Genomic DNA, 22964 nt, shown 5'->3' with positions numbered 1-22964 from the left:
CAATATCGTAACATGTCGTGTCATGATACGTTGAAATCCTATGAAGCCTTAATTGAAATAAAATTACCTAATTTTTGGCTTTAGCTTCTTGCCCAAAATAAAAAGTGAAAAAAAAATAGATAACACCTTTCTTCAATTAAACAGCTTACTAAATACAAAATCTGATTCACCCTATCCTTCTTTACCTACTACTTCTCCTCTAACAAATACTGCTTTCTGCAGAGGGTTCAAATTAATATCAAAAATGTGTACAAAAATACTTAATCATTTCCAATTAATAATTATAAATTTCTCGACCATAGCATACTTTGTGGTACATAATTTTGTACCAATTAATCATCGTCATCATCTTAAATCCTTAAGCTTCCGTATTGTGACGTTGAACTCAAGGTTTGATAATAAATTACTTTGAAAAATGCTCGTAACGGTAGATTAAATAATGTACCTTAGGGTACTTCGTCCTTTTTTGGGTATTTTGCGAGTTAATTTTTTTTACTGAATAACATAAGCAGTCTTTCAAAAATAATCGTGAATTTTGCGTTTTTTCAAAAATTGTCTTTTTATTCGTGAAAATCTAGTCTGTACGTCATTAAAATAAAAACCTATTGAACGGCAAAGCCTCTGTACTATTAGATACCGTGCCTATTGCATGTGAAAAAGAAATCGCCATTTTTATTTTTTATAATTCAAATTGACTGGGATGAATCTAAAATTTTATGTGTCGAAATCCATCACGCCGTTTGGGGTAGCCGGTACCAAACATGTAAATATATTACATTTTACATTTTCATTTATGTACTCGTACAAAAGATATAACCCCCGTTCTGTCGCAGTCGGATAAAAAGGACCTCAATTTCTAATGTTAAATTATTTCACCATTCTTTATGAAACTACATTAATTAAACCCAAATTCTTTTCACTATCTAATCCATGTAAAAACTAATCCCAACCAAGCTCCCAACTATGTTCTGTTACATTTTGTAACAGTTTTTTGCGACAAACTTTTCGCAAGCGAGCTTTTGCTACAAGTTTTCAGACAGCTTTTTGCTAACATTTCAAAATTCCGACGTGTTTTCCTAATAAATCTCTAGGATGTCTAATTAGATGAAATCAAACTGGGATTCCTTGAGGATCTTTGATCCTAGGATTAGTGCTATTAAGCGGCTTAGCTGGGTCTTGAAATTCCTCAGTGAGCTCAGGAACAGCTTAGGTACCTTGTAATAAATTATTGGAGCGATAACCCTCGTTTAAACAGGTTTCTTATAAAACCCTCGTTAACGAGTAGCGTAAAGGAAATAAAATTCTTAGACTTAAATTCCAGATATATTTTTTTAATTATTTTCAAATAAAAGATAGAAGAGAGATGGTATAGCCAGTATGGTATCATACTGGTACCACTGTGTTACTGTAGCAGTACCCTTACCAGGAGTTTTTACGTTTCGACAAATATGACTGTTTTGGTATTTGTTTACGTATTGGCCCATACGATTTTCTAGTTCGGACATAATCCGCTAGGGGCGCTGATTGGAATTTGTATGGGCAAATACGTAAACAAATACCAAAACAGTCATATTTGTCGAAACGTAAAATCTCCTGGTAAGGGTACTGTTCTTGTGCATCGGAGGAAAGGTGTGGATGTTGACTGACTTACATATATGACGGCCATCTTAGTCCTCAGTGGTAACGCATAGTTTACCAGATGCTGGTAAAATCCCTGTTATATAAATATTCGATGAAGGACGGCAGATACCACTTGTAATTCCGCCCCTGATTGGATGAAAGTTGTATTATAATATCATCTTATCACTTAAGCTTACGAATTCGCGGGGAGATGCTAGTATTTAAAATTACCAACATTGTCTATTCAGTATGTTTAATATTACCATTATACTACGAATTCAAAGGCTGGAGATCAAATAATAAGGGTAATTTATCCTTCCCTAGGGAACTGTGTATCATATTTTATTAACATTCACACATAATACTGATATTATACCTGATTAGGGTTAGTATTAATATTAACTACAGTATAAATTAATATATCATTTTAGTTATGATAGGGATTTCTTCAATATCAGTTTCAATTGTTTATAACGGAATACTAATACTAAATACGCATTAATAAATAAATTTGATGTTATATGTGTGTATTTTTATTCTTTCGTTTCAATACCATTAATAAGAGATAGAGCCCTGTGACGGCGGAGGCTTATTAATAACGTGCCGTTTTTAATCCTTTAAAAGCTGAATAGTTCGATATTTTTTATTTGTCTAAAGAACCAAAATTTTACATTGCAGACATCTATAAGTGCTATGATACATAGTACGATTATTTTGTTCTAAACTTTTTTTAGTAAACGCATACTAGAAATTGCTAACATTACTAGTAAAGCACTAAGCTTTGATAATGTTCTTAATATCTCGTCCTAGCTTGAAACGTTAATTCACGTATACTTACGATAACCGTTTAACGATAACGACGACGTTTACGATAACGTTATTATTTTCAAAATAGCTTTGTGTAATCACTTTAACGCTCACGACGTGACTAAAAGTATTTCATATTCAAAACATGTGAAGCTTGTGTTACAAAGAAAATGTAAATTATCATGTTAACTTTGATGAAAATTGAATTTGCGTTGTATTATTACTTGACTATCATTTTACGCGGATGTTCTTGGGAAGTAGGGTGTATTTTAATATGATTTTTATAACGTTAAGATGGAAAAGGAGTATGCCGTCCATCTTGTAATTTAGTCATTGGCCACTATGGATATTTACCATGAGTCCCAAATGTGATTGGCTTCATAACTAAGTTGGTTGCAGATGCTAATTAAGTAATAAGTTTTAAATAAAAATAGGTTCCGACCTAAGCCCAGTCCGCGACTGATGCGTTCCAACGCTTACAGACTAAAGTGGAACGATTCATGCATTATTTTACTCTCACTTTTCAAACCAGACCAACACTCATAGCTTCTAATCAGAGTAACTGAAGCATTGCCTAATACTACTGAAAGTGTGACTACAACCACGATGTCTCCACAAAGGGTTCTACCACCTTTATTTGGTTATATACATTACATACATACAGTAATAATATTAGTATTTCCTGGTTTTATCACACGCAATGCGAGAAAACGTTACTGCGTTCGCAGATTCCGTGCTCATTATCCATTTCTATAATATTTTACGAGAATATTAATCGTAATCTAGCCCTGGTTCTATCGATAACAAGAAGCGAGCAGCGATTTAAAAGAAAAATATGAGTACAGTCTTCTATAACCTTTTCCTAATGCTAAACATAAGTGTTCTTCACAGCTTCATTTATTCTACTATGTTATAATAAAGAAAGAAAGAAAGTGCTTAATCCGCAAAAAGCTTTTTTTGGAATTACCAAAATTACTTTAATTGTAATTAAATAGTTAGTTATTAGTTAATTAGTTTTTCCACTGAAGGAAATAAAAGCCAACTAAAACATTATTTATTCAAATAATTAAAATTAATTAGTATTATTTAATAATGTTTTATATTGTTTATTTATTTATTTACACAAATAATGTTATAGGCTCCACAATCTGATCAAAATAAGATTAATAAACCAGACAGAAGAAAGTTACCTACGGTAATTTAAAATTATAGTTTTTCTCCTTAAGTCAGACAAGTCATGCCAAATATTTGACAAAAATTATTGTCGTCAAATTTACCCTCATGTCATAGCGGGCCATAAATTATATCTTTAACGACACCAGTTCGCTTTGGAGTTTAGCGATTAATTATTAAGTATGAGTAATGTGTAACATGTTGCTAACATTACAATTGTAATTTGACTTTGTTTCTAAAAAAAGTACGAATACCACCAGTGCCACACCTATTTCTGCCAAATAACAGCAGTATTAAGCGTTGCTGTGTTTTGTTTTGAGGGGTGTGGCAAAGGAGACATATTTTGCCGAAGCATTTCAGCTTAGTCTTCAGGGGTAACGGCGCATCTGTGGCCGACCTCAAGTGGAAATATGGTCTTGTCTTGTATCTCACATTACTGTTTACCGTCAAATGTAAAAACAATAACAATATTGAAAATGCAAATACGACAAAAATTCCGACCCTCGGAATATCTAGTTATCACTGGAGCACAGATCCACGATGTACCACCAACCCCCAAAACTCGATGCTAATAAAAATACACACAGACACAAATTTCAGTACAAAATGGCTTTCCCTTTCATACATTTGGTTTGTAGTCGCGTACTTATTTGTCCGATTTGTTCCCCTGTTCCCTAAATCAGCCTTTATTCAAAAGTTACTCAGGATTGGGACCGTGGCATGAATATTGAAATTTATTTTGTATCTAGACTGTTTAGTATTCTGAATGTGGAGGACCTTTTACTTTACAATAATGTAGATTAGGCTCTGTTGAAAACCACATGAATTGGGTGGATTCACTCTGCCTGTTTCTGGCTTATCGCTGCAGTGGCCTGCTGTGTTCTAATATTATTATTATTTTGTATATATAATATATAAGTACGACAAGCATCCAGTCTTCCTGATTTTAAGTAGCTACTCCTGCCCATGGACATTTGGAATCAACCCTAGAAATAGGTGTAGTGTTGGTGTCGCCGGAACCGAACCGTCTTACTTATTCGAGGCGTTTCATCGTAGTCCTCAGGGGTCTACATCTACGTCATCTAATGCATCTACGGCCAACCTTAGGTAGAATGGTAATCCTATCTTAAGTTTTAAAATGACACATTTTTTTTTAATATAGGAGTAACAGACGAGCATGCTGTCCACCTGATGGTAAGTGGCTACTGCCGCCCATGGACATCTGTAATCAACCCCAGATAGGATTAGATATTCCTGTCTGAGGTCGGCCACAGATGCGCAGCTACCCCTGAGGACTAAGCTGGAACGCTTCGGAAAAGTCTGTCTCCCTTACCACACCCTTCAAAACGGAACACAGCAGCGCCTATTACTGCTGTTATTAGGTAGAAATAGGTGTGGCGGTGGTGCCGCCGGAGTCGAACCACAAAGGTTCTACCACCTTCAAGTCTTCGTATATGACAATGATGTGTGAAGACACCCTATATTACATAAGACTAGAAGTATCCATGCGAAATATTTATCTAACTAAATTCCCGTGTCAATTTCATCTCCCTTACCACACCCTTCAAACCGGAACACAGCAGTGCCTAATACTGCTGTTATTAGATAAAAATAAGTGTAGTGGCATCTATTTATATGTGTGAGTGTCAGTTGCCACTTAACATAAGATATCTTGTATGCTCGTATCCTACATCATATTTATGTATTAAAACAATAGCAGTTTATCAAAATAATCAAGGTTATTATTTTTAATCATTTGATAAATTAACGACCTTAATCCTAATAATATATTCATATTACATAAATTAAGAAAGCTAGCTCTAAAATGATAACTAGATGTGTGATGTGTCTCAAAGCTCACGGCAGTCGGAAGTGAGAAACTTTTAAAAGTTTTCAAATTTCCTCGGAAAAGCGCTGAGATTGGCAACATACGCATTGCTACCCTGAAGACTAAGTTGGACGGATAAATACGTCTCCCTTGCCATACTCTTCAAAGCGAAATACAGCGCCAAACACTACTGTTATTAGGTAGAAACAGGTGTCAAATTATATAATATCAGAGCATAGATTAGTAAAGATTACTCACTCCTCAAGAAAATGTACCCAGTTTTGAGAATTCGATAGTTGCGTAAAAAAGTTTTGCCACGTCTCCGTGCTAAAATGTCCCTAAAATATTTGATTTATTTATTTAGTATGTAAATTACGCAGTATTAGTTATTTATTCGTAAATGTTCTCTAAAAATGTTTTTATTTGTCAAGAATTCAAACAATAACTTACTAATAAGCCGTTTGTGGCTTCATTCAATTTCAAGGCGGCGAAGTATCTTTACTAATCTATTCTTAATTCTAATTTTAAAAACTTCACGGTACCAAATCGCTACCTATCTCAATCGTATGAAAAAATGAACGATAAAAATTTTACTGACAATTACTATTATCAAATGCTCTACATATGTTATTTCCATGAAATAAAAATGTCATTTTATTTTTGTCATTCTAATTTTTCGAAGCTTCAAAGGAACATATGAAAAGATTACATCTACATAAATTTCAAATTCGCTACCAGTAATTGTCAAAGGAACGGCTAAATTGAGTTGTGACGTTATCGTGGATCAAACTTTGTCGTTGTGAGCTCGTGTTTTAACGTAAAGAATAATATGGTTGTTTCTAAGATAGTCAAGATCTCTCTACAAAATATGAATTTTGAAGGTGGTAGAACTCTTTGTGATTCGACTCAGGCGGCACCACCGCCACACCTATTTCTGCCTAATAACAGCGGTGCTACGCGCTGCTGTGTTCTGGTTTGAAGGGTGTGGTAAGAGACACATCATTTAGCTTAAACCAAAGGAGGATCAAAGGAGGCAGCGCATCTGTGGCCGACCTCAAATAGGAATCTAACCCTGTATGGGCTTGATTACAGATGTCCATGGGCGGTAGTAGCCGCTTACCATCAGGTGGACTGTATGCTCGTCTGCTACTTCTATATTATATACAAAAAAAACTACTAGCATGCGACCTTGCAGTTCAGCTGATAAAGTCGTTCACACGCTTAAAACCAGAACGTTTTAAAGTGATAATATTATGTATATTTTACAGACAATGCGACTATAGATTACACGTAACCATATTTGATTCTTGAATAATTGATAATATTCAAACGGGACCAAAGGATTGAAGCCTGAAGGGCTTATATTTATATAGCCCTTTGTTGCGGGATGAACTGGTTATAAATGGGAATTTCATGCAAACAAGTAATATTTTTGTGCCTGAAATTCCTACGTTGCTGTGTATTTCGGTGATTTACACGTCCTCATAAATATGTGGGAATTTCAAGTATTTACATTTTGTAATATAAATACATATAAATATTATTGTTTGTGCTGTTAACATATCAACAATAAAAACCGGCTAAGTTTGAGTTGAGCCCACACTGATTGGAAATATAATTGAAGAAACAAAATTTTTGATACATACTCGTATTTACCATTTGTCAAAAAAGTCGATGCACAAATGAAACTATTAGAGAAGAAAATATATACAAAATGGTAAGGATCGTCGTATCATATCATATCCGTATTTATCGTACCGTCCGTAATGTATCGTTTCATAATATCATACCCAAAAAAAGCTTTTCTACAAAACGGGTAGCATTTACATGGTGTCGATTTTAAATGTCGTTGTGAAAAATTCACTCATCATTTTCCGAAAACGCGCTAAGAGAAAAGAAAAAAAAATAAGAGTTATAAATATAACGTTTAAGTTAAAAACTATTAACCAATAAAGATCACTTTTCATTAATTACTTAGTCTGATGAAAACACTAAACAATAAGTACTCGTAGCTACTAAGGTTTTAAAGATAAATATAAATAAAAATAGTATGAAAACAAAGCCCCAAACAAAAGGTTTAATATGAAGGTACGAAGTTTACCGTTTTCCGGTCCAATCTATAGTTTCCTTGCCTTTGAAGTCAAAGCAATTTCACCTCATGTCTTTTTCATGGATTTTATTGTGTGCTTCAGAATCGCTGGACTGTAAAATAATATCCCGGATAAGATACGTTCTCATAGATATTTTATGGAGTTGATGTAGATTTTAAAGGGACAGAACATAGATAACTATAGATATCTCACCGCCTTGTAATTGAATGGCTAAAACGGCTGACAATTCTGTCAGCCATTTAATGGCTGTCATAGTGTAATTTACGCGTAACAATGCCGACGTGCGCAATTAAGCGGTGCAAAAACACGAAATGGAAGAGAAAGTGCGTAGAAATATCGTTTCGTTCCTAAATGATCTAAAAACTACATTTTTTTAATATTTTAATTTAAAAACACGAAAATAGATTACAGTGGCAATTTCACTTGTCAAAACTGGTTAGATTTACTTATTAGGAGTGAGTAATCTTTTATAATTTATGGGAAAGAATAAGTATGATTCGATCAGGGAGGTACCACCGGCATACTATTTCGTTGATTTAGCATGAAGTTTGCAAGTGCAAGTACTGCACCTAACCTAACCTAACCTAACCTAACCACACCCTTCAAACACAGCAGCGCTTAACACTGCTGTTTTACGCAGAAATAAACGTAGCGGTGGTGCCGCCGGAATAGTTTTTCGAAAATACCTTATACCTTATACTTTTGAAGACAAAACACAACTTATTTAATTTATTATACCAAATATATAAGTTTAAATAAACACACAACATTCATTTAAAATTCTGAAAGAAGTATTATTCCTCTAAATATATAGTAAAAAATATCTCTGTATATTCGTGTACCAATTTACTTTGACAAACTTGTACTAAAGAAACGAGAGACGCGCTTGTATTTCTTTTATCACAAAAGTAATATGGAAAATATATTCCTATCTAGTACGAGCTGCTTTTGAGCTCAAAAACCTTCAAAGATAAAAATGAAAGTATATGTTATTATTTTAGAGGAATGTAATAATAATAATAATAATAATATTCTTTATTGTACCCAAAAACAAAATACAAGAATAAAAACATACAAATATTGAACGATACAAAAGGCGGCCTTATCGCTAAGACAGCGATTTCTTCCAGGCAACCTTAGGGTGAGGAGTTAAAGAGTGGATGATTATAAGAATAGGTAGGGTGCAAATAAATAATAGTTAAAAATCTACCTACATAACACATAAAAACAAGCGTAAATTTAAAATATAATTATAAATAAATAAATAATTGACATACTTGATATACATACTTATAATTATAGAGTAACTAATTGTAAATTAAAAATTAAAAACAAAATTAATACTGTTTTAAAAACTTATTGACAGTAAGAGCACACATTTAGAAGGAGCAGAGGAAAGAAAGACAGTTAGAGTTGAAGGTAATGAGATTTGACGAGGTTTTTGAAGGAGTATAAGGATTGAGAGTAACGAATAAATACAGGAAGGGAGTTCCAAAGACGGATAGCGGATACAGTGAAGGATTTTTTGTAAAAGGAAGTTGAGTGAGAGGGAGTATAGAGAGCAAGATTTTCTGAGGAACGAAGGGATCGGTCATGGGACAAGTGGAGAAACTGGAAGCGTTGTTTGAGGTAAGGAGGAGCAGTTGGATTAAACAGTAAACAATAGAGAAGAGATAGAATATGAGCATTCCGGCGAAGACGAATTGGGAGCCACTTGAGCTTAGCACGATATTCTGAAACATGGTCATACTTTCTTAAGCCAAATATAAACCGTATACATAAGTTTTGGAGACGCTCAAGTATGTATGTACGTCAATCTAACAAAAATGTTTTAGTTTTATTGTTATAATAAAAGTATGTCGTCGTTAAGCTATTATTGTCCCACTGTTGGGCATGGGTCTATTCTAGGATTAAGAGGTAGAGATCCGCATGAAGCGGTAGTTCAATGATGGTTTGATGAAACGACGACAAATACTTGGTAGCAACCCACGTTGTTGTTCACCGCTGGGCACAGGTACATAACGAGGGACTTTAATTTTATAGCTACTATAAAGATAAAAGTTGAAATTTATTTAAACCCGCTACAATCTCGCGTGCTACTTGAAGTAGTTTCGATAACGATTACTTTAATAGCGTAAACATTAAACGTTTAGTGCCTAAGCACGGCAATTGAGGCGTCGATAAAACTAAAATATTGTACATTAATGTACTTTAAAACATAGTAACGATATAACCTGGTGGTTGAAGCTTAGTTTCTTAGTCGGGTAGATATTCAAATTCCAGGCCCATGCCTCTAACTTTTCAAAGTCATATGCGTATTAAAAATACATTATAACATCCAATATAACGGTGAAAAAGAATATCGTAAGAAAACCTACACACCCGAGATTTCTTTAAAAAGGTCCTTAAAGTTATGTGAAGAACTATTGCATATTTGTCCGTGGCCCCACCGCGCTGACCAAATGAGAATGAACTATAAGGCCAAGACCCTCTTATTCTGAGAGAAGATGCATGTCAGGTGAGAATAAACTATGTCCAAGTCCCTCTATCTTTGAGAAAACACCTTTTTCAATGGAACAGTTCTGGGTTCACAATTAAACAAGTATTAAACAGAGGGGCTGGTAAAGTGGTGAGTTCTGTGGCAATTTATAGCTGCAATTGTATGTCGAGTTACATTCTACATTGCGCAATGTAGATGCTTGCCGCAATCAGTATAACTCGGTAATATTGTTGTTTGGTAACGCCTGAGAGTTCCATGTCTAGCTTCGAGTCTAGCTAGATTGAGCTAGATTGCAGTGTTGCACAATACACACACGACACATTGCAATGAGAGACTATCCGTGCAATATTACTGGGTAATTTTGAACAAGATGCTGATTTTATAGCCGGTTTACAGGCTTGATTTAGTAAGATTTTCAACAAGATGCTGATTTAATAGATCATTTATGAAATTAGTGCTATTTTTACTAGCCGGCGGAGGGTAATGTATTTTATAAGCTCTATTGATAAAATTGAGCTTGTCACGTGATCTAGCGATACTCCGATCCCTTAATTATCGTTGGAGGCGACTAGTATAAATAAAAAAATGCATTTATTTTAGAAAAATCCTTAAAACTAGTAATCAGGGCTTCCTGGTAAGTAGTCAAAGACACAGTGGGGTATCTTAATTCGAATTAGACTAATAATAAGTCGGTAAATGATAGTATATTGTATTATGTAAGGGGTTCTCACGATTGGCGGTTTTAATTTCTTCATTTCCAATATTTCCCACTTGCATAAAACGTTGTCATGGTATAACCGCGATGGCGGGGGAAGACTAATAACAAGTAGTAGTGGCAGATTAATCTGTCAACACTACGACTAGGAACCCTACGTCAATTTTTTTTCTATGTTCCATATCACGACACACAACATTTTGTTTATTTTCACGTGCGTTGTATTTACGTCAATTTTATTTTCTAGGTTCTATATCACGTCACACAACAATTATATAACAATTATATTTTTACGCACAGAAATGTGCACTATTTGTGATTTACGTAAAGAAACTACTTAATGGGGGTAGCAGCAAATACGCTACTTTTAAACCAAAACACGATAAACTACAACCTAATTACCACGCTTTTATTAGCTTGACCTGTATGTATGTATGTAACAGAATCTTAGAACTCGATTTTTACCTACTTCGAACGGTCCAATTAGTTTAAAATTTTGAACACTTATCAATAACCGATGAGAAAAACATGATTTTAATAATTTTGTCCCATTCTCCTCATCAAGATCGTCAGGGTAACGATTTTAGCGTGGTATTTATTTTTTAATTATAATAAATTTTATAATTTAGGTACAGGTAACCACAAAAATTCCATCACGTTTATAACTTAAACTTACGTTTTAAATTTACATTTTACAGGAATTTACCATTATTTTCAAACGCACGTCAGCCCGATAGGGTAACACAAAGGAAACCGCGTCAAAGTTCGCCCGGCACGTCGGGCGTTCCGAGAACCGCAAAGACTGTCCAAAACACCTTTACTATCTGAAACGTGCATAAAGCATATTTGTGAAGCCAAATCTAGTGTTGAAGGTTTTTTAATAATAAAAAATATTTATAACCGAGTACAAAATTTAAACTGAAGGACAGTTTGTACGCAGAGCTCGAAGGACAGATTTTTGATATTTAGGCTTAAACAGCCTGAATAGATCAAAAATTTGATCAATCCTTGCAAAATCATTTAGGTCTTTGATTTTGATATTAGATCACGCACCGAAGTGTCCACTATTTGTAATTTGCATAAAATTACTGCTGAACGGGGGTAGTAGCAAATTCAAGTGACACTTTTGACGTCAAAGTTATTTTTACGGTTTTATAATTTCAATAAAAGTAACTTTTGCCACATAAGTTGAATCACAAAAATTATTGTTACTAATAAGTTACGTAATGTAAGTCACATTACGTTTTAAATGTACATTGAAACTATATTCAATATTGAAAAAATACACACATCTGAATAAGTACCTCCTCCATTTCGAAATCGGATAAAAGCGTGACCGCTGCCAGAGGGACGCGCGGAATTTCATTATAACATAAAATACTATAATTCCGTGGTGGCCCTCAATTACAAAATAATTTGGCGGCCAAGTTGATTTTATAGCTTAACTAGCAAAGAGGGCTTAAGTTATCCAGTTTTTGGAGCGATATTTACGTAGCGACTTTAATTTGTGTTTCTTGTGCAAAAAGGTTAAGAGCAGACTTAACTCGCTGCCATACTTAAGGACAGGCATAAAACATTTTCTTTACTTAACGGGTATTAAAATCTCAAGACACTTGGCTTCAATTTGAACTATATTTTATCTCAAAAATATTTCATTTGGAAAAACCAAAAGTGGGCTTTTATAGTATTTTATATCACGGCGTGCGTAAATGGACGTTTTACGCACGCTTCGCGTGCGTTAAACCCCCATTTCCGACCCCGTAATATAAAATTTTATACAACACGCGGACGAAAAATGTTTTTCTGACTCGTGTGATTGCAGTCCTCGCCTGCGGCTCGGCCTGCAAACTCACACTTGTCAGAAAAAAATTTTTCGTCCTCGTATTGTAATGTACTATTTCTATAAGGACACTAATATAAGAGTGGCAGTTCGCATAATCGCCCATGAATGCCTATGGTTTCTGACTGTCATCGGCAGTGGTTAAAGACAGGCGACGACGGTCGGAGACATTCGTCAGCAGTCGCTAACTAGAGACAGTGAAAGTCGACAGCAATCGCCACTGACGTCGTGACAGTTTCCAACGATCAATAGCACGGCCTTATGCTCGTAATAAACTTACTGTCGGCCGTATGTAGGGTACCCACCATAGACCTATTTGGGTACAAAACAAATACAGGTCTGTGGTACTTAATTCGCCTCGAAACACTATGATGTACAATTATTCAAGTCTCGCCTATTTACAGGAAGGCACGCATGTCCAACAAGAGAAATAAAAAGGTTTTCAAATAGATCGATTTAAAAATATTTCCCAAACCGCATAGTGTATATGTCAAAAATGTACTAATTAAATACAAATTTTGAATTCTAAAACCAGTTATGGTTGCGATCCAAATGCAAACGATTTTCAAATCCAAATGACCATAATTACATTTATGTAATTGGACCGCAAAATTAATGACGTGGCTGTAAATGAATACCGCAGATGTCTGCTGTTCAATTGGACGTCGAAAATCAAATATTTGAACATGAAATTTTGATTTTCAAACCGATTGGATTGTTTGTGGTTCTAATTATAATGTCATAATATGTGATACAGTTATGTAAATATCATAAAATATTTATAAATACAGACTCCCGACTCTTTAATATCCTGGTATAATACTAGTTATATTTTATCTTTAGTTTTTCAAACAACAATTACTTCATGAAATCAATAAATATAAACGTACTATAAATATATGTAAAAGACCGTTTACATCACTTTATCATGATTACGTCAAGAATTATATTCGTAATCTGTTGTGACAAGTCAAAAGCCGTAATGGAGAGCAGGTGTTTAATCTCAGCAATTCCCCGCAAATTGCCCGAGGGCGGCTTAGCCCTTCGGGGGTTGGCTATTGATTGATACAGGGTACGGACAGTTGGTAGTAGTTTTCGGTTTACGAAAGTTACTTTAAAAGCTTTATTTATAGATCTCTGACATAATCTAAAAAAATATCCCTTATTTTAGCGCTTATAGGTGATGAATTATCAAAAATTGTTTAACAATCAAATGTTAAATAAGGTTCTGTACATAATTTCATTCTTTTACATCTACATTCGCTAGTAACATTCAGATTGAATACTTAGTATGTTTTGTAATAAATTTCATTCAATGATCGTATTTTGCGAACCAAACACAGACGGAACTTACTGTAACTACTCGTACGAGTACATAGTATCGGTGTAATGTGTGTTCTGGCAAAAAAATAGAAAAGCGAAAGAGAAAAGAGGAAAAGGATGTAACAAAGAATTAGAAAAAAAAATTTAACAAAAAATACAACCGACTTCTATGTCACTACAAAGTAAAAAATAATTCAAATAAATGTTGGTTTAGTATATATTTCTGAAGTCGGCGCTCAATATATTTCCTTGGATAACGATGTAAACAGCGTGTCTTATATGAGCGCCGACTTCAGGCTGTCATATTTACATGCGTGGAGGAGTTCCCCTCTTTTTCTCCAAAACCAATCAATGGATCCTAACCATATTTAAATGGGACCAACTTCCAGCTCGTCTCTACACAATAAAAAAAAATTATTAAAATCGGTCCACTAACGGCGGAGTAATTGGTATACATACATAAAAAAAATAAAAAATAAAAAAAGATACCGGCCGAATTGATAACCACCTCCTTTTTGAATTCGGTTAATTAAAATACTGTGTTTATAATTGAGTAATTTAATATTCAATCGACTAAATTAGTAATTACTTGGTGAAACTACGATTTTAATGAAATAAAATCACAATCCCCAGTAATAATAAAAAAATCGTATTCCATTTAAAGTACCTCATTTCAATACCTTTTTTTACGTACACAGATATTTTATATGCTATATCAAGCTACAAATCAAAATAAACTAGAAAAAGGCTGATCTTTAACAAGTCTAAAAGGGTAAAAACAAAGGGTCTGTGAAAAAAGATTCGTTTACGATCAAAGCTTTATTCGGAGCCTGAAAGCTTTCAAAAGGCAGGTGGGCCTCTGGCAATTCTTGCAAATTGCGCCGGGGATTTCACAGCTTTCGAGACCTTATACTGAAGCCCTTATGTATTTAGCTTTCATATAAAACGATATAAAATTTCACGTTTCAATGGATTTATTCGCATATTATAACAACTTATTATACAATATGATATGTAGTGATAGCTTATTAGTTGCCTCTCAATAGATTGAGTCATAATTATGTTTAAACTCAAATACCTCTGATTTACAAATATATGTGTATTAAAGTTACTTGTCATGTATAACGTTGAATAAAACATTATAAGGAAACATACACACCTTTTTTCTTAACGAGGGGGAAACCTTCAAAAGGTACCCGACGACGTTGGAGCGATGCCGGGTTATGTGGGATTTTTACCGCACTAAACCCCCCCCCCCCCGTGGCCGTCCTCAACGCTTGTTGGAGAACTCCGGGATCTCTGACGGAACGCAACCGGAGTCCTCCAAGCGCGATGCCCCGATCGGGTTCTGCCCTGAGAGAGAGGAGCGCAAACTCTCCTCCCACACCATCTGGTCTTCACGACGGTATGCGATCACACATACCGCCGTCCTTCTCGGAGTCGCTTACTGGACGGTTCGAGCTTCCACTCTTGCCGCCCGCAACCACGGATGCCCCCTTTTAGTCGCTTCTTACGACAGGCAGGGAATACCGTAGCCCTATTCTAGTACCGGAACTACAGGGACAACGAAACGAAACATACACACCTGAGAATTCTTTGAAAAGTTACTAAAGATATGTGAAGTCTATCAATTTGCACTAAGCCAGCTCGGTGACCTATTGCCTAAAGTGTTCTTAGTAGAGTACATGCTCATTTGTTACTCAAATTTCCTAAAAATACACCAAATTACAATAATTACTTTGACCTAAAATAAAAAAAATACATTTAAGTATAGATTTATTTGTAGTTTGTAAAATCCAAACTTAATTAACGTGAAACATAAATTCGATGTGCACATGTTCTCAATTAACGATTACCATTTCGCCATATTCGGCGTTAAAATTGGCAACAAAAATATTTCGCTAACCACTCTGGGATACTTTTGGGCCTTATTTCCAAAAAAGTACGAACGAGAAAATGTAGAAATGTTTTAATATGAAATCACGAACTATTCTTCATTATTCACCTAATTGCTTCTCTAACTTACAACAACAACTTATAACAGGTATTTTTACAGGGTTTCTGTTAAGCTGTTTCGAGTACTAATTAGATCAAAAGAGGTCTAATTTGTAACGCCTCAGACAAGTAGGTACTTTTACAAGACCCTTACAACAATTTTAAACCAAAACGCAGCAGCGCTTAACACTGCTGTTATGAGGCAGAAATATGTAGGTGTGGTCGTCCCGCCGGAGTCGAACCACAAGGGGTTCTACTACCTTTAGCTTTTTGTGAACTGCTTCTTTCTCTGAACTCGTGAAATAACTTGAAATTACATAAAGATAATTAAATATATATTTCAAAACAAGATCAGCTAACGTCCAACTAAAATAATTAAGCCAAAACACTAAACAAGCTATTACAAAGTAATTTATCACGAATAGTTTGTTAATAGGTTGCGAGAATCAATTTAACTCGAGTTTCGGGAATCATTATGTAAACATGGGTTAGACTACTAAAATGTGTGTTTATTTCAGAGCGGGTCGCATAGATAAACACACTGTGTTTTGCCATCACTGATTAATTTTTAATTCATATTATATAATGAATATTCGATCACGTTCTTAAATGTCAAGTATTAGCATCTTAGTCGCAGTAAACAGTAACACGATAATTAGAGGAGATGAATGGATTCATGGATGTTTGTTACACTTTAAAGCAAAAATGGCTTAACAGATTTTGATGAAGTTTGTCACACAGATCATTTATGACCTGGATTAACACATAGCATACTTTTAACTGTATACGAAGCGGGCGTAGCGTAGTTAAAAAAGGCCTCAAATTTTTAAGTACTGTTTGAGTATTCTAGGCCCAATTTTAGTCTCAAAGTTAAATTCTATAACTAAAGATAATATTAATTCAATCTCTAGTACTTTGGAAATTAAAAGTACACAGCTTCAATTTATTTACGAATAAAAAACAATTTTGATACCGAACTTTCTTAATTAAAATCTCAGTACAATCTATCCATTAGTAAAGTTTTAATAGGATCTATGTCCTTATCACCTTTAGAAAGGGCTTCATAATTTTCTTGATAAGTTTCGTTTATGTTTGATAAATACAGCTTTGAATTATTATAAAGCAGTCTAGACGTTTTTATCTGATAGTAGATTTAATTATGATAGAAGTATGACTTATACATTATCTTTACAAATATGATAGAGTTTGAGTGATGGTGCTCACTGTCACAAATATCTTATATATCATAAAAATACCTATACAGGGTGAATTTTTCAAATGGGACTTCAGGGACAAATCTGAATCTGTAAGGATTAGCGAAAAATTCTGAAAGGAGTTATGTCATTTAATAAAAGTACTTTTATTTGGACGAAATTTGGCATATACGTAATTTTTGACTTGGATATTAATCCATTATCTATTAACATAAGGTAGTCTTTACTGTGGTATACGAAGCTCACGCGTGCGTAACCGTGGGAAAACACTAACAAAATTTTATTTCGAAATATAAATAGGCTTCCATTAAAAATGTTTTATAAGCAACTGCATTTTTACATACTGTTTGATTAATATTCTAGGCCCAATTTTAGTCTCAAACTTAAATAATTGTATAACTTAATGATAATATTAGTTCAATCTCTAGTACATTCAAAATTAAAAGTACACAGTTTAAATTTATTTACGAATAAAAAACAATTTTGATACCGAACTTTCTTAATTAAAATCGTCAGTACAATCTATCCATTAGTAAAGTTTTAATAGGATCTATGTCCTTATCACCTTTAGAATGGGCTTCATAATTTTCTTGATAAGTTTCGTTTATGTTTGATAAATACAGCTTTGAATTATTATAAAGCAGTCTAGACGTTATATCTGATACTAGATTTAATTATGATAAAAGTATGACTTATACATTATCTTTACAAATATGATAGAGTTTGAGTGATGGTGCTCACTGTCACAAATATCTTATATATCATAAAATACCTATACAGGGTGAATTTTTCAAATGGGACTTAAGGGACAAATTTGAATCTATAAGGATTAGCGAAAAATTCTGAAAGGAGTTATGGCATTTAATAAAAGTACTTTTATTAAATGACATAACTCTACACGAGGCACGGGTATGACGTCATGGGAGTATAGATTCCCTTTTTTATGACAACGTAGAGCACAGGTGTTGCTCGATGCTTATATTTTTATAAGCCTGAAAGTTATCAGATTTTATGGTGATTTGTACTATTAGGTTATGGCACTGATATTTGTTCTTTTACAAGTATTTATGAATTTACTAAATTCGTAAGAAATCTTCGGCACCGTGTAAAGACCTTTTATTTTTTATACGATGTGGAGGGTACTGTTTTTCGAGCATTTATATCTTATATGTATATAAATATGTTTCATTTTTGGGTGTGCCCTTCAGATATACGAGTCATAACTTACACGAGACACAGATATGACGTCACAGGGGTATATACTACCTTTTTTATGACAACGTAGAGCGCAGGTGTTGCACGATGCTATATTTTTATAAGCCGGAAAGTTATCAGATTTTATGGTGATTTGTGCTATTACGGTATAGCACTGACATTTGTTCCTATACAATCATAGCAAATCTATTCTTGTATTTTCTAAAAACGTTTTTTTGACCAAGTCTCAACTTGAACGGCCTCTTATTTTTTATGCCTATATTTTTTCTTCTCAAATAATCACTATACAATGTCTAAAGCTAGTTTTCAAAAACGTGGCCGCTATTTTAACGGGATTTAAACGAAAAGATTAGAATAATAGTTTATAGCATAGGTATAAAATCTTGAACTTACTTCATAATCTTGAAAATATGTCATTTTTCACATCTTTTTTTAAATTCTATCTATAATATGCCAATAAAATTTTAAAGACGTTACTTATTCACTACTCTGTAGTAAAGACAACCTTACGATTTGGCTGTAAAATTATTATACAGATAACATTTTATTACATCATTTAGTTCAGTAGCACTACCATGAGTTGGCATAGAAACGCCACTATAGAAATTGTAAATAGAAAACTATTGTCATTTTGCTAGTGAATAACATAACTACTATCGTTACGGTATTTCTTGACAACGTCTGTCAAATTAATGACTCATGGGACCGAATTTGTATGGCAATAGATCATAATGACATTCGCTAGCGATTTGATTTCGATAGGTTTTTTACGTTACGAGTGGCTCACACTACGGAATTTAGTTCTACGAGTAACCACCAGAGGCGCTGTACAATTTTTCATACATTTATTTTACGCAGTCGCTAGCGAGTAATACTTTTGTAAACTCATGGTAGTGCTACAGGTGTTACCCGTCATGTACATACGGGTATGTAAGTTTGAAAGTTATAATTTTATATGAAACTTTATTCTATTCAAATTATTGATTGATATTTTTTCTTCTATCAATCTTATATATAAAATTCTCGTGTCACAATGTTATTTACCGTACTCCTCCGAAACGGCTTTACCGATTTCCACCAAATTTTATATGCATATTCAGTAGGTCTGAGAATTGGCTACTATCTATTTTTCATACCCCTAAGTGATAGGGGTTGTTCACCCTTAACATTGTTTTATTTATATGGCAACACAACGTTTGCCAGGTCAGCTAGTAGATTATATAGTATTTGAATTCGTGACTGGGTTTGTACTGAATCGAATAATAGGATTGCTTTCAAACTTTTATCAAAAAACAATTTCAACACAAAAAAAAATAATATTTTCAGCATTAAATATAACCTTATTTCACTTCCTACTGTGTACTTTCCCGTCCCAGTCCAATATAAATATTGTAAGTAGGAAATACAGTCGCTTCCATCATACCGGACCCTTTTTATCTAAAAACGAATTACAATATTGTTCTTTTACGAATAAATTACGTCTGAAATAACATAACAATTTTTAAATAAACAGAAATTATGCGAACAAAAAAATGTTTTTAAAAATTCCAACGAAATAGTATTTTCAAACGTCGTTTGTCTTCACTTTGTTACCACAATTTCTAGCTAACTGCGTGTTTATGTTTCACTTTGTGTTATTATTTCCAAATTCAGGAAATGAAAAGCACTTTGTCCTCCATTAGGTCGCAAATTTAGCGAGAAAATATGCGCAATTTCTGTCCTTTTGTACAAAAGGAGGAAATAATGAGCGGATAAAAATTTGCCTCTCAAAACCGTCTTTGTAAGGAAGTTGTTTGACTACAAGCGAATTACTGTAATTTGCTACATTTCTCTTACTTTTTAATCATGTTTGAACTAATATTTCCATTATAAAATATATTGGTATATAAATATATTGGTTATTTATAATTTATTTTGAATAATAACCTAGATAATAACAGGTCAAATTTTGGGTTACGTAAACATCCTTATTTTGTATTTAGCAATTACATATAATGCTAGATTTAAGTTCATTATATATTAATAACCACGGTCTAAAGTGTTATATTTACCGTTTTATTATGAATGAAATGAGGACTTACGTAGCACCATACCGATCTGATATTTAGTAGGTTCGAATCGCGACCAGCCAAAATCTAAATGAAAACACAGAATTCTTATATGTATTTCCACAATATAGGTACTGACACTAACATTACATGCAATACTAATATAGGCCTACGAATGTAGAAAACGTTATTATAATTGAGTTTTTGAAATTTAAATTCTACTTATTTTACAGAAAAAGAAATCTTTAACCTTTAGTTAACTGCTTTTGCCCAGACTGTACTTGGTATACTAGAAGCTTCTTTTATAATTATTTGTAAACAAATTATTCAAATTCCATTGTCTCTTTTGTTTCAGAATAAAAATGTCGATCTCTGAATTCAGGAGGAAGAAGCTTCTGTACGTCTTCAACGTTTTCTTCGGTATGTTACATTACTTTCGAATAAATTTATGTTATGTTACATTTGAATTATCAGTGTGTTATGAATATTGGCTAAGTTACATCATATCATTTACTTAATAATTTAATTCTTATATTGAGAGCCATGCAGATCAGTAATACAGTTTACGTTGGTACTACCACAGATTTGTGGTCTTATTGTTAGTATTATTATTTATTACTATTATTATTATTTATTATTTAACAGGGGCAATAGATTTTCTTACAGCATATAAAATGTGTTTTTGTGATAAATTATCCTGTTTGGAATTTGTTCATATATTATTTTGTTCCAGATGTCAACCAGAGTGGAACCATTGAAAGAAAAGACTTCGAAATCGCTATAGAGGTTTGTTCTTCAGATAATAAAAGACAGTAAATAATAAAATTGCTATAAGTAATAGGATTATATTTTGGATATTTTCAAATTATCAAAGATCTAACCCAGCACTTAATATAAATTTAATATATACGAATTCAGATGTAAAAAAAGATGTCTCTTTTATATGACATGTAAAATTCAAAGATTTCATTTCGAATCAATCCCTCCAAATCGAGTTAGGTCTTGAAACCTCAATAATTGCATTATCTCCCAAAAAAAGACCCTTTTCAACAAAATTCTTAGACACACTCAAGATTCTATTTACATAATTCAGTTTGCGAATATGAATTCACTTGAGACGTAGGGTAAGGGCGTAGTGAGAGCTATGGAAATGGGTGTTCATTTGAATCATTAGGTTTAGCTAAGAATAATTATTTATTCTTACTTTAGATAGGCTAAGTGCAAGCCAAACTTGAAGATGAAGGGTGCTTTACAATCGATAGTCATTTTTATCTGTAGCCTGAAAAACAAAGGAAGAACATGTTTCTGATATTGATAATAATCCTTTGAATTTTTTAATTAAGTTTTTTGGTATCTGTCGTCATGGCAGCTATACATTTTAGGAAAATTCCAAGTGACTTTCGTCTGTTAACCAGTAGAGTACGTCAAAATATTACTAAAGTAGTTCTGTAAAAACACGACAAATTGAACATCATCCCACTATTGGGGACGATTGATACCATGTCTACTACTGCTCATGGTCTGCTAAATTTCTGTACTAATATGTACTATCATGTAATATCCCTGATGAAAAAATTTTAGAATCGCAACCTACTTTAGCCTAAGAAACCTCGATCAGAACGGGACTATTTTCTGCAGAACTTGCTTATGATTGAATTTTTTTACAGAAAGTCTGCAGCCTCCGAGGCTGGAAGTCCGGAGACCCGAAGCATACGGAAACCCACGAGGTCATGATCAAAATCTGGGATGGACTGCGGAAGAGGGCTGACTCCAACAAGGATGGCCAGGTTAGTACTTTGGTACAGAGTTTGAAGGTGGTAGAACCCTTTGTGGTTCGACTCCGGCGGCACCACCGCCACACCTATTTCTACCTAATAACAGCAGTGTTAAGCGCTGCTGTGTTCCAGTTTGAAGGGTGTGGTAAGGGAGACAGACTTTTCCGAGGCGTTCCAGCTTAGTCCTCAGGGGTAGCGGCGCATCTGTGGCCGACCTCAGGTAGGAATATCTAATCCTATCTGGGGTTGATTACAGATGTCCATGGGCGGCAGTAGCCACTTACCATCAGGTGGACTGCATGCTCGTCTGCTACTCTTATATTATAAAAAAAAAAAATGTTACTGGAACCTGCATAGAAGTACGTAATTAGCTTGACATTAAGTAGTCAGAGCCAAGTAGTCAAAGCCATTTCACAAAGGCAAATCGGGTTTTCTTGTAAAATACCATCTTATTATATTCGAAAATAGTAGAATTCTTCATATATTAAATAGCAAAATTTAACAATAATCAGCTGAAACGTATTATATCCTGCTCAAATAGGCACGCGAATCCCGGTTCGATCATTAGTTAAGCAGACATAGTCCACGCCAAACTGCTAGTCCGCTCTGAATATAGAAACGAGTCGCGTCGAATAGCAAATTGTAGATATTAGTGGGACGAAGGCAGCGTGAACCCGTCCGCTGCCCGCTCTCGCCCACGGGTACATAGCTGCGTTAGTTTACTCTTACGGGGCTACGCAATATATGTTTGTAGTTGTGGGCAACAACTTCAAAGCGGACTAGCAGTTTGACGCAGATTA

The 22964-nt window shown here is 34.0% G+C and overlaps 1 protein-coding gene and 1 long non-coding RNA gene across 2 annotated transcripts in view; one reads left to right on the top strand and one right to left on the bottom strand.

Annotated features, from left to right (window-relative positions):
• LOC140742343 (uncharacterized) overlaps positions 1–22964 on the bottom strand; it is a 105437-nt gene that overhangs the window by 5410 nt on the left and 77063 nt on the right. The gene's annotated exons all lie outside the window — the stretch shown is intronic.
• Positions 1–22964, top strand: part of Scp2 (Sarcoplasmic calcium-binding protein 2) — a 63790-nt gene that overhangs the window by 34942 nt on the left and 5884 nt on the right. The window contains exons 3-5 of the mRNA XM_073073249.1: positions 20745–20809; positions 21123–21175; positions 22057–22176. Of these exons, the coding sequence (XP_072929350.1) occupies positions 20752–20809; positions 21123–21175; positions 22057–22176 (231 nt within the window). The 5' untranslated portion in view covers positions 20745–20751. The remainder of the gene's footprint in view (positions 1–20744; positions 20810–21122; positions 21176–22056; positions 22177–22964) is intronic.

This window comes from Epargyreus clarus, unplaced genomic scaffold (assembly GCF_041222505.1).
Source record: "Epargyreus clarus isolate Ecla_fem2 unplaced genomic scaffold, WU_Ecla_fem_2.2 ptg000005l, whole genome shotgun sequence".
Taxonomy (NCBI): Eukaryota; Metazoa; Arthropoda; class Insecta; order Lepidoptera; family Hesperiidae; genus Epargyreus; species Epargyreus clarus.
This window is presented reverse-complemented; position numbering and strand designations above follow the sequence as displayed.